Source organism: Vitis vinifera, chromosome 6 (assembly GCF_030704535.1).
Source record: "Vitis vinifera cultivar Pinot Noir 40024 chromosome 6, ASM3070453v1".
Taxonomy (NCBI): domain Eukaryota; kingdom Viridiplantae; phylum Streptophyta; class Magnoliopsida; order Vitales; family Vitaceae; genus Vitis; species Vitis vinifera.
The window spans coordinates 991,404-1,003,122 of record NC_081810.1 but is presented as its reverse complement, the minus strand read 5'-3'; the positions used below and the strand labels follow the sequence as shown (position 1 = coordinate 1,003,122).

Here is an 11,719-nt window from a genome sequence, read left to right as displayed (position 1 = left end):
AGAAGGGATAATTGTGTTTTTGACATAGTTGAACCAAAAATTAAGATTTGGTCCATATAAGTTGCGTAATTAATAGGGATGATATAAAATATGAAGAGATCAATATACCCTTTAAAATTATTTTTTACCATAATATTTGACAAACTTTCTGATCTTAAATTTTTGTAATAATTATTCTGAAAATTTATTATTTTTAGATTTTTTTTAAATATATTCTAAAAATATATCATTTTTAAGAAAATAAATTTGACATATTTTTAGTTATTCACATATATATATATATATATATATATATATATATATATAATTGAGGTGTGATGCAAGGTAACATAATATAAGGCAATATTCAAATTATTTATTGAGGATGAAACATATAAAAGAGATAAAAATAATAATAATAATCCCATTTAGGATTGGTAAAGACAGAGTTTTTTTATACTTGTCTTGTTCTACCCATAACAAGAAGGGACAATTGTGTTTTGAACATAACCGGGTCCAAAAATTAAGTTTTAGTCTATATAAATTGCGTAATTAACGAGGATGATATAAAATATGAAGATACCAATATACCCTTATCAAATTATTTTATCAAATTGGTCATTTATAGTATTAATTATAGTTCGGAGAGATAAGAGATAGAAAAATTTTTCATATTAATGTAGAGATTAAAATCATATTTCATGTTCTTTTATGTCATTGATATAAATTAAATTCTCATACTTTAGAAACGTCCTAAATTGTTTTTGACATAAGAGGAAAACATTAAAATTGACAAACACATGATGAAACTTGATAAGAACAAATAAATGCTTTTCCACGTAAAAGCATCTAAGGTTTGTTTTATGAATTATATTTTAAATTTGTTTTATAACACAAATTTGTTTGATAACTATATTTGAAAATAATTTTTTTTTAAGAATAAAAAGTAAAGAAAACATGTTTAATAATAAAAAATAATTTTTTATTTTATGTTATTAAAAATAGAGAATAAGATATTTTCAGATAATATATTTTAATTATTTTCAACGTTTTTTATTTTTTTAAGGGATATTTTAAAAAATAATTACACTAATATATATATATATATATAATAATTAAAAATAAAAATATAAGATATAAAATTTATTTTTAAATATATATTTAAAAATATTAAAAATTAGTTAAAAATATTTTAGGTTTATTTTTGTTTTACAAAATATGGACAACAAATTTAAAACTAATTTTCAAAAATTAATCTCAAAAATTATTTTTCATAATTATTTTTAAGTTAACAAACAAGCTATAATTATCCTCATTGAATTATTTAATTTTATTAGTTTTAAATTATTAATTATAATGTAATAATATAGAATTAATTATTATTTTTAGATAGACGAAGAGGTAAAATATCAAATATATTTAAAAACTTTTAGAATAAAAATTAAAAAAGACCGAGAAAAAAAAGGGGAAGAAAAAACCATTTTCTAATTTTCTCGCGAGCCAAACAAAACATAAGCACTCCCAAGTCCCAACCATTCACGTCCACAACGTTAAACCAAAAACAGAAACCAGAATACCACGCGCTTCCAATGGCAGTACATCGTTTCACCACCAACAACAAAACACGTCTCACCAATATCTCTGCCAATTGGGTGGTTTGCCCCACGCGCCAACTCTACGATTCTCATTATAGCCCTAAAAATGTTTATAAAACATTTTTTTTTTCATTTTTAATTTTTTAATTAAAAAAGGAGTGGTGATCGAAGAAAAAGCGAGAGAGGCCATTCTCACACTCATTGGTTTCACCACCACCGCTCGCTGCTCTCTCTCTCTACTTGCTCTCTCTAGAACGACGACGGTGACGGCGACAGCGACGCCGGGGGTGGGGGCCTAGGGTTTCGGAAGCGTGGGGTTTAGGAGGAGATCTCGATCTCTGGATCTGGAAGAGGAGGAAGGATGAGCTTCGATCCGGTTCCCTCGTCGAACAATCATGGCAACCTCGACGAGCAGATATCGCAGCTGATGCAGTGCAAGCCGTTGTCGGAGCAGGAGGTGCCATTTCTTATCTCTGGTTATTGTGTGTTTTCGTTTTCGTTTTCGGATGAGTTCTGAGATTGTTCGTAGTGGATTTGTCCCGGATCTGATTTGGTTTGGTAGGGTTCGGGTGTCGTTTGTGGGAGGAGCTGTGGCTTTTTGTGCTGTTTTGGTTTGGAAGGCTGTGATCTGCGGGGCTGGGTGAACTAGGTTTTTTTTTTGAATCGATCCGGTGGTGGATTTGTGGGAGATCGAGAGGTTTGGGGTAGATTTGGATGGCGATTGAGTCAGATCCGTTGAGGGGTTGATTATTCAGGTGGTGGTTTAGTCTAATGAAACGTTAACAATTGTAAAAAATTTGAAAAATTTTGATTTTTGCCATGCTTTAATCACTAGCTTCTATTTTTTTCCTTGAAAATTTGGTCTATTGTGAAGCTGTTCTTCGTTTTTGTGATTTGTGAGCGGATTCATGGGGTGAAACCAGAGAACTAAGAAATTAGTATCGTTTCTATTTTACATTTTCATTTCTTTTTTGAATTGAAGAACTGAAACTAGTGCCTTTTATGTGTGTGTATATATAAAATTGAACATCTCTCTAATTTTTATCCATTTGAGCTCACTAGTTAGTGATTTACTAAGTGCATTGCTCATGCTGCGAAAGCCTAAATTGATTGCATGGACAAGAGTTGGTTGATTGCCTGGAACTTTAATTGAGATAAGTCTTAGGCAATTATTTTTACACATGTTGATATCGTGCAAAAGGGCCTATCATCGTCTTTATCTGTGATGTTTTTCTTTTAATGAATAATGAATTCTGTTTCATGAAAATATTGATGATGGTGGTCCATAGATATTTTAAATTTTCTAATTTAATCAGTAAGGATTATATTTTTGTGAGGCATTCTAGCTCATAATTTATTTATTTATTTCTGGAATTGAGAGCAATGTAAGAAATTAGATTTTAGATTTTATTCTTTATTCCTTCTGATAAACCAATAATTTTATATTATTTATTATAGTAACTTTTACTATCTTTGCAAGCAATATATTTATGTGAAGGTATGTAATTCTGATTTTAGAGAAATATCGAACAGCTAACATGCACATGCATTTCACGTGTCATTTGCCTATTTTCTGAAACATGCATCATACCTGCAGGCACATGTGGCCCACATGTGGGCATAGAAGAGGTAGATACGGGTGCTTCTTAATATCATTTGCATGTAAACATCAAGCACTAGAGTTATGTTCAAATCAACCTTGTAAAATATGACATTTTATAGATTCATCATAAAATCCATGCCATGAATTTCTCAACATCTTGCAATAATTGCAGTCCTCACTAATTTGCTTAACAAGTTCCAATTTTTACATGTTTCCCACCAACATCTCCAAAAAAAAAGGACCAACCCCCCAACCCCTGCCCCTGATGTTTTATCCGAATAACCACTCCTGTGTTTTTGTTGAACAATGATTACTTTTAAGTCTCAAATTTAGATGCATGCATTTGGCAACATGCATAGTGTCCCAGGTTACCCTTTTTTCCTTCTTGTCATCATTTTTTAGCCTTAACTTATCTTGTGAGCAATAATGTGATAATTTTCTTAAGATCCAAACACCATTTTCCTTAAAAAAACTATATAAAATGGTTAAAGGTGATGATGTACCTTTTGAAGAGGCAGGATTTATCTATAATTTTAAGAAGTATTTTACCACTGGGAATTACTTCATGGAGTTCATTGTGGTGTTCTAGCCCAATGGTTGGCTGTACGACCAGGCTAAATGGGCTTTCATCCCTCTGATCCCTAATATTGATAGTAGAAGTCTTTCAAGAACTGCCCATTGTTACCATAGTGAGAAGCAATTACAAGATCTTATTGATGAATTTTTCTTCATTTCATCACCTCATCTACATTACCTTTCCTTCTTAGGAAAGTTATACTTTGTTTCTTTGTATCAAACATCTTTTGCTTATGCAAGCAAATATCTGTCAGGATTTTAATTTTTAGTTAGTGCTTGATCTTCACATTTGGAGAGGATATATGATATGTAGTGGGCTTAAGATCTTGTTCATTGTTTGTAATATTGCAGATGCACATACAGAACACAGGCACTTTCATAGTTGCCCAGAACCGTGCTCAAATGAAGTTGGCTTGGCCTACTTGTTTAGCATCTGTCATAATTAAGTTTTACAAAATGTTGAGTAGGCGTATAAAAAAATAAAAAATATTGAGAAGGGAAGCCATGAGAGCTTTTCCTTTTATTTTATTTAATTTTGTTTGATGGGGTGCAAGGTTGGGGATAGGGTGGAGTGTGGTGGTTCTCTTTGGTCACGGAGGATAAGGAGCAAAGGGATGCTCTTTAAGGACTAACCACACTAAATTTTTCAGGTTTCAGCAGGTTTAGTTTGACTTCAAAAAGAATGCTTTTTATATATCCCTTTTATCTTTGATTAAGGTGTTGTAATTTGATACTTAGCAACATCTGCCTTCTTAATTTACCTTTTTTAATTTGTCTTTCTCTGCCGCTGTTGAGGATATTTGTTCCTAACCAAAGAAAAAGGAACCTTTTTATTATCATGGCCTCGAATTTTCAATCAGTTGAATGCATTTATTTTCTTTCAAGGATTGATGCCAAAACTAGATTGACCAATGATAATTTTGGTTCTTTGGTGTAGGTTAGGATGCTTTGTGAGAAGGCTAAGGAGATATTAATGGAAGAAAGCAATGTCCAGGTATGCCCCTTTTCTTTCCATTCTTTTGTGCTTTCTCACTTGTTTTCTCAAGGCTGTATATTTTTTTCTGGGAATGTGTTAGATTGTGCAATTTCTGCAATTTTATTCCAATGGTTTTCAAATTTTTTTGTTATGATGCATATCAATGTCAAAAATCAAGCATTGTATCCTACAGTAAAAAAAAGTTGCAAGCATTATGAGATTGAGGTATATAATAATGAAAGGCATGCTTAGTTGAAGCATCTGGGCTAACTGGTTGATGCCTGTTGGAAAGCATGTAAATGGGCATGCTTAGTTTATTTGAGTCTTTAGACTGATATCTAGTGCCTTTCTAACTTGACATTGACTATGACAAAGCATGCAATCAGGTATCTTTAACTTCTCTGAGTCTTTTGGCTGGTAGCTAGTGCTTTATGTATCATCACATTTTTTTCTATGTTGCAGAAGGAAATTTTATATCCCATTGCCAGTTTGTTTCTTTTTCCTGATATTTTTTAAGGAAATATCATTATTGAATCTGTTGTTTTGTTAATGATTTTCTCAATTTTTCAGTTAACTGATTGAACTAAATGGTTCAAATTTTAGTCATAGCTTTAGAAAGATGTGTGATGTTCTAAGGTGATGTTCTACCTGATACTGCATTTTGATGATGACAGCAGTTCCAATGGCTAGGCTATCTTTTGTGTTCTAGTCTTGTGGAAGGAGGACTTTGATTTATTATAAGTAAAGTTTTTATTGAGATCTGGTATCAAAGTTGAAAAATATCCTTCTGCAAAGTAACAGTACTTCATGTTCCTTGCGCAAGAACTAAAGGTTTGCTTGATGAGTAATTTGTTGACACAGGTGTTCTTGTTATTTCAGGAAGAATTACAGAATAAACTCTAAATGTAACATACTGCACAAATTGTTGATTTTTATTGAGAAAGGTTGAATTTAATTTTATCCTGGGCATTAGTTTTAAAAAGGTACTAAATTCGGATGTTGATCTGCAATATGTTACTGGCTCTGTGGTTTGATTTGAGGGGAAATTAAAGCTTTCCTCTACCTGCATATTGTTCAAGTTTGGCATTTCTTGCATGATGGATTTTTGGATGCCGATCTGTATTGATCTTATAATGCATTACTCGTCATTTTGAGTTAATGAATAATGTTATCTAGGGAAATTTTTAATGATCCCTTTTTTTTTTTTTGTAATGCAGCCTGTGAAAAGCCCTGTGACAATCTGTGGTGATATCCATGGCCAGTTTCATGATCTAGCGGAGCTTTTCCGAATTGGAGGAAAGGTATTTACTCTGATTAATACATTTTGTATTTTCCTCATGTTTGGTGTGTGAACAGTGATTAACCACCAGCCAGATTACGGTTGCTAGAGGTGGATGATCTGTATCTTACCCAATTGGCATCTGTGTAAGCTGGACCTTGCAACTTTTTATGCTTGAGCTATAACATTCTCTTGTCAAATGAGGACTTGTGCCCAAAAGATCCAATTAGTTCTCTTCTATTATATTGTCCTTGGTGAGTGCGCGGACTGTTTACACCCACACATGTGAGTCAAGATATCTAAGGACAAAAAAATCAAGTGAACCCACCCATATGTATGTATGTGCATTTGCTTAGCACGTCTCAGCGCTATAGCTGGCAGCTGGTCATACACTGTATTCTTAGAAATACTACTACTACTACTACTACTACTACTACTACTATTATTATTATTATTATTATTATTTAACTTCAATCCCTATTTTAGTACTGCAAAGCATAAAACTTTTGTGTGCTCTGTTATAGTTAATTTATATGATGAAGTTTGTGGTTTATATGTTGAGGCATTCTTCTTGCTTTGGTGGATTGCTTCATTAGATTAAGCTAACTCATTGTTGGGATTATATGGGATTCATAAATATGCTTGAAAAAATGTATATTAATTTTTTCTATTATTTCTTCATATTTGTTTTATATGTTCTCACTAATAATTGTATTTATGGTTGCAATTTTCTTGGTTAACAGTGTCCAGATACAAATTACTTGTTTATGGGAGATTATGTCGACCGTGGTTATTATTCTGTTGAAACTGTCACGGTAAGTAGGAGTTGCTATGCCAATATTATCTTGGAAATGATTAATTTAGAAAAGCTTTCGGTGGGAACATACATGGTCAAATAATTGCAACTGGATTACCATGTACACATGCTACAAAGTGCTATGAACTCTTGTCATATTGACATTAGTACTTGCATGTGGGTTAAATTTTTAATGTGTTTCAGTAGAAAAGTGTCATGCTGGGGGTTATCATATAATCTAATCCAATATTTAGGGTTAAAACCTCTAGATGGATATGATATTTTATGCTTCTAGTTTCTTAATCTACTGAGAGCAACCAGAGGAAAAGAAGCTAAAACCAAGTGTAAGATATTTACACATTGGTAGAAAATATTAACATGAGATGAAACTGAGTATCAGAAATGAAATGCACATTCACTTTGAGATGGGGCAAAAATTTCTTATGGTGGCTGTTTTTTATTATGTGAATGTGAGGTTGCACATGTCTCCATAAGATGGCACAATTATAGATTCTTATAATTGATATCTAGATGTAATGCATGTTTATATTATGCAACTGCATATGCACATGAGGATTGCATTTTGTAACATTTTTAGTAAAGTGAATTCATGTCATTTGGATCCTTGGGTGAATAAGTTAACAAGTAGAAATTTATTCAAGAAACCGAGCTGGCTTTCAGGTGGATTGCACCATAATATGGATGGGCCATTTACTCTGAATTACACAATTTCAGGGATTTTTGTTCGATTTGCTTTCTCTAGTTTTTAGTTGAGGCTGTAACTAATATTATTGTACTAACTGACTCGTTTATTCAGCTCCTGGTGGCCCTAAAAGTGCGCTATCCTCAACGGATTACTATTCTAAGAGGAAATCATGAAAGCCGACAGGTAGACTTCTTTAATTGTGTTAATCCGATATGCTTGCTCTTCATGTCAACCAACTGGTTATTTATTGCTTATTTTGTAATTTCCTAGGATCATTCTTCCCATAAGTAGAAAATATAGTTTATATGAGTCCAGCGTTTTTGGCATATTACACATTTTCTGTGCTCTATAGTGCCTTTTATAACTGTTTTTTGATGGTTCTAAATGATTTTTTATTAGCATCATATGGTCGAAGTTAATATGGCTTATGTGTCTTCTTGCAGATCACTCAAGTTTATGGGTTTTACGATGAATGCCTACGAAAGTGAGTTCTTTAGCATCCTTATTGCTTGGGTCCCATGTTTCAATAGGATGAAATAAATTTTAATACTCGTGTTTAGAATTTCTGACCTGTGTTTGGAATCTCTTTGCATAAATTCAAAATATTGCTTAAATTGATGTGTTTGAATGGAAGCTTTCTAAAACACAGTGTGATATCATTCTATTCAATGGAATTTATTTTGCACAGAGACATACGAGTCCTCCTGAGGGATGCACCTCTGTGTGATCTCATATCACGTCCCTTAGACTTCATGTCTCTGTGCAAGTCTGTGATGTTTAAATGCTGCTAATTTGTTTGTTCTTGGTGGACTTGCAGGTATGGCAATGCTAATGTTTGGAAGATCTTTACAGATTTATTTGATTATTTCCCACTGACAGCATTGGTTAGTATTTGTTCATATTTTCCATCTTCTATGGTTCTTTAGTCATCTCAATTCAGGTCTCACTGTCATGTCTATATCTCATCAATTCTTGTGGTGCACACGATAATATAAAATTTCCAATTAAACCGTTATAGCTATGGGCCCAGAGTGAAGTTGGATGATCTCTAAAAAGAATGAGAGCATTTCCCTTTGAAGTTGAGCTGATCATTTACCAAAATAAGTGGTAACCAATGGCCAAATGATTCCTGTCCAAAGTACTAAACCAGAGGGCTTTTAGTTGAGTGGGTGAATGTACTAACCATCTAATGCTTGGAAAGGAGAAAAATATCTTTCAAAATAGCAACAAAAGATATATCCGAAAATTAAAACTTTGAATGACTGGCATCATTTGGTGGCATTTTCAGAGTGTGGTTGCTAATATCAGTGTCAGCTGGCCTGTTCCATTTAATTATCTGCAGACTTGCCTCCTTTTGATTTGAGTGCTATTTTCTTTTATACTCCCCATGGTTTCAATAGTGCCATCTATAACACTGTTGTATTTCCATTCATGGATCACTTTATAAAGATGTGCTGTGGGAGTCTGGCATTACCCAACTGCATGTCTTTGAAGTTGAGTTGAAGCTGTCCTTGTAGGCATTTTATCAGTTTCTGATTGTTTAGGTTATTTAATCTTTTTTTTTTTTTTTTTTTTTGAAGTTCTTGCTATACAATGCCGTTTTCTTGTTAATATTCTTAGTTGGGCTCTGATATTCGTACTGTTTTATATCTCAATTCTAACAATATTCATTCCAATTTTTAAGGTTGAATCTGAAATATTTTGCCTGCATGGTGGGTTGTCCCCATCTATCGAGACCCTTGATAACATACGCAATTTTGACCGTGTTCAAGAAGTTCCTCATGAGGGGCCCATGTGTGATCTTTTATGGTCTGACCCAGATGATCGCTGTGGTTGGGGTATCTCGCCTAGGGGTGCTGGATATACTTTTGGCCAGGTTTCTTATTCTTCTCTTTTTACCCCCCTTCTTTTTAGGGTTTTCATTCTCTTGAAAAACATTACAATTTGTTAGTCTGTCTCACTGGCTTTGTTTTCACAGGACATATCTGAACAATTTAATCACACAAACAACTTGAAGCTGATCGCTAGAGCTCACCAACTGGTTATGGAGGGATTCAACTGGGGCCATGTAACTACTTTCCCCTACTATTGAGGCTTCCTCCCTCTTAGGTTATGTTTAGTTCCCGGAAAAATTGGGGGAAAATGCAAGGAAAAGAAAAGTAAGAGGAAATAAAAAGTGAAAGAAAATAACAAAATAGATTTAAAGTTAATAATTATTTTTATATGTTATTTCAAACTCATTTAACTTATTTTAACTCTTCCATATAAAGATTAAATAATTTGAAAATATATAAAATTTTATTATATTTTATTTTCTTTGGTATTTTTCATGTTGCAACTAAACATGAGAATAACATTTTCTTTAATAAATTTTTTTTCCTTAGGACTTTCCAGTAGCCAAACATAACCGAAGCACTAGTGGAATAAATGAAATTTTGAATTGACTGTTTGTGTGTTTATTATGGCAGGAGCAAAAGGTGGTTACTATATTTAGTGCACCAAATTATTGTTATCGCTGTGGGAACATGGCTTCCATCCTGGAAGTTGATGATTGCAAGGGCCACACATTCATTCAGGTATACTTTCCTGATCTCTTTCTCTCTCATACATTCAACCACACATGCACGTGACGTACACGCCATCCACTTTTTCACAATGGTGTTGGAAAGGAGTTTTGCCTCTGGCCATGAAGCTTGTGGAGGCCTCTCCTATATCAGGAGGAGGTCCTTTAAATCATGGGTCTGATATTTGAAGGAAGCATGCCTTGTGGCAGAAGGGGTTGAATACAATTTCGTTGCATGAATTATGATCTGACCAAAATCAAAACCCCTTTTAATGCCTTTCTGCTACTGGCGGGATCGTTATCTGAGTCAGTTTCTTATGATCCAAGAAATAACCCCCTTTGAGGCAGGGTTTATTAGCTTAAGTTTTATTTTTCCTGTTGCCAAAAGCTTGAAAATGGAAATGTATGTTTTTGTTGCAGTTTGAGCCAGCACCAAGGAGGGGAGAGCCTGATGTAACTCGGAGAACACCTGATTACTTCCTATGATGCATCTGCCACTGAGACCTGGCTAACTTTCCAGTGGCGACTGCGCTGGTTTAGGGGTTGGGTGCTGTTTTCAAACTTTGACTTATTCGCCATGGTGGTGGTTGTGGGTGGCCATAAAAAAAGTAGCGGAGAATGTAAAATCAGCAGGTAAGGCTTCCTTTGATTCAATTATTTCCCGAAACTGTACTGAGTTTCGGCATAAGGAGGCAGTGGAGCTGGAGAAGCTGTATCGCAGATGTACCATTTCCAGCAGACAATGTGGCAATCTTTTCTTTTCTGTTTCTGTTTTTTTTTTTTTTTTCTTCCTTCAAATACTTGTCCTTTTGTTTCGTAGAAGGATATGGTTGTTTTGGGTGGGGGGGATGGGAGGGGCTGTAGAGGGAAAGATGAGTACTTTTTTGGAACTTTTTTAATGGGGTTGATTTTATAATTTTTATTTTCAATATTCCCCTTAGCGTGAATGCTCTTTTTCTCTTAACGTCATGTTTGGTTGTTGGAAAATATGATGTCTAGGTTTTTTTAAGAGAAATATAGGAAATATATATAGATAAAAGAAAATGTGAATAAAAAAATAAAAAAGGATGGATAGTGAATAAATTTTTTTATTTTATCTTTTTATTTATTTTTATATGTAAGTTAAATAATTATAAAATTATATTTAATTTTTTATATGAACTAAATATGAGAATTATTTTTATTAATTTTCTCTAGGTTTTGCTGCCCAAATTAGTTTTATGGAGATATGTGTTGACTATCAATGGTTGACCTTTGTTGTAGTTACCTTTAGGGTCTGGTTGACCAATCAAATTCAGTATGCATAGACACTGGACCAGTGACGCTAACTTGATCATTAAAAAAACATTAATCTGTGGTTAATAACCTATTATTTTATATAATAGGAGTTAATAATTTAATCTTTTTATTTGGTGTTATTTTAATAAATAATTGAAACTTGATAATTAAATAATCAACTATGTTTGTTTTGATCTCTTATCATAGACTCTTAATTTTATATTTTCTTAATTAATAAAATAATAACAAATATATTTTGAAATATTTAAATAGAGAATAATATTAATATATTATATTTTTATTTAGTACAATTAAATTAACAAAAATAATAACTAGATGTTTTATATTTAAATAAATTTTTATTTATT

At 32.9% G+C, this 11,719-nt stretch overlaps 1 protein-coding gene across 1 annotated transcript; it reads left to right on the top strand.

The window, feature by feature from the left end:
* The first annotated feature begins 1,724 nt into the window (after nucleotides 1-1,724).
* Nucleotides 1,725-11,002, top strand: LOC100262164 (serine/threonine-protein phosphatase PP2A catalytic subunit). Its single transcript, XM_002285658.4, has 11 exons — nucleotides 1,725-2,031; nucleotides 4,691-4,747; nucleotides 5,947-6,030; nucleotides 6,752-6,823; nucleotides 7,622-7,693; nucleotides 7,954-7,994; nucleotides 8,328-8,394; nucleotides 9,195-9,386; nucleotides 9,489-9,578; nucleotides 9,979-10,086; nucleotides 10,494-11,002. Exons 1-11 carry the CDS (start codon nucleotides 1,936-1,938, stop codon nucleotides 10,557-10,559), a joined length of 945 nt encoding a protein of 314 aa, XP_002285694.1. The 5' UTR covers nucleotides 1,725-1,935; the 3' UTR covers nucleotides 10,560-11,002.
* Nucleotides 11,003-11,719: the final 717 nt, after the last annotated feature.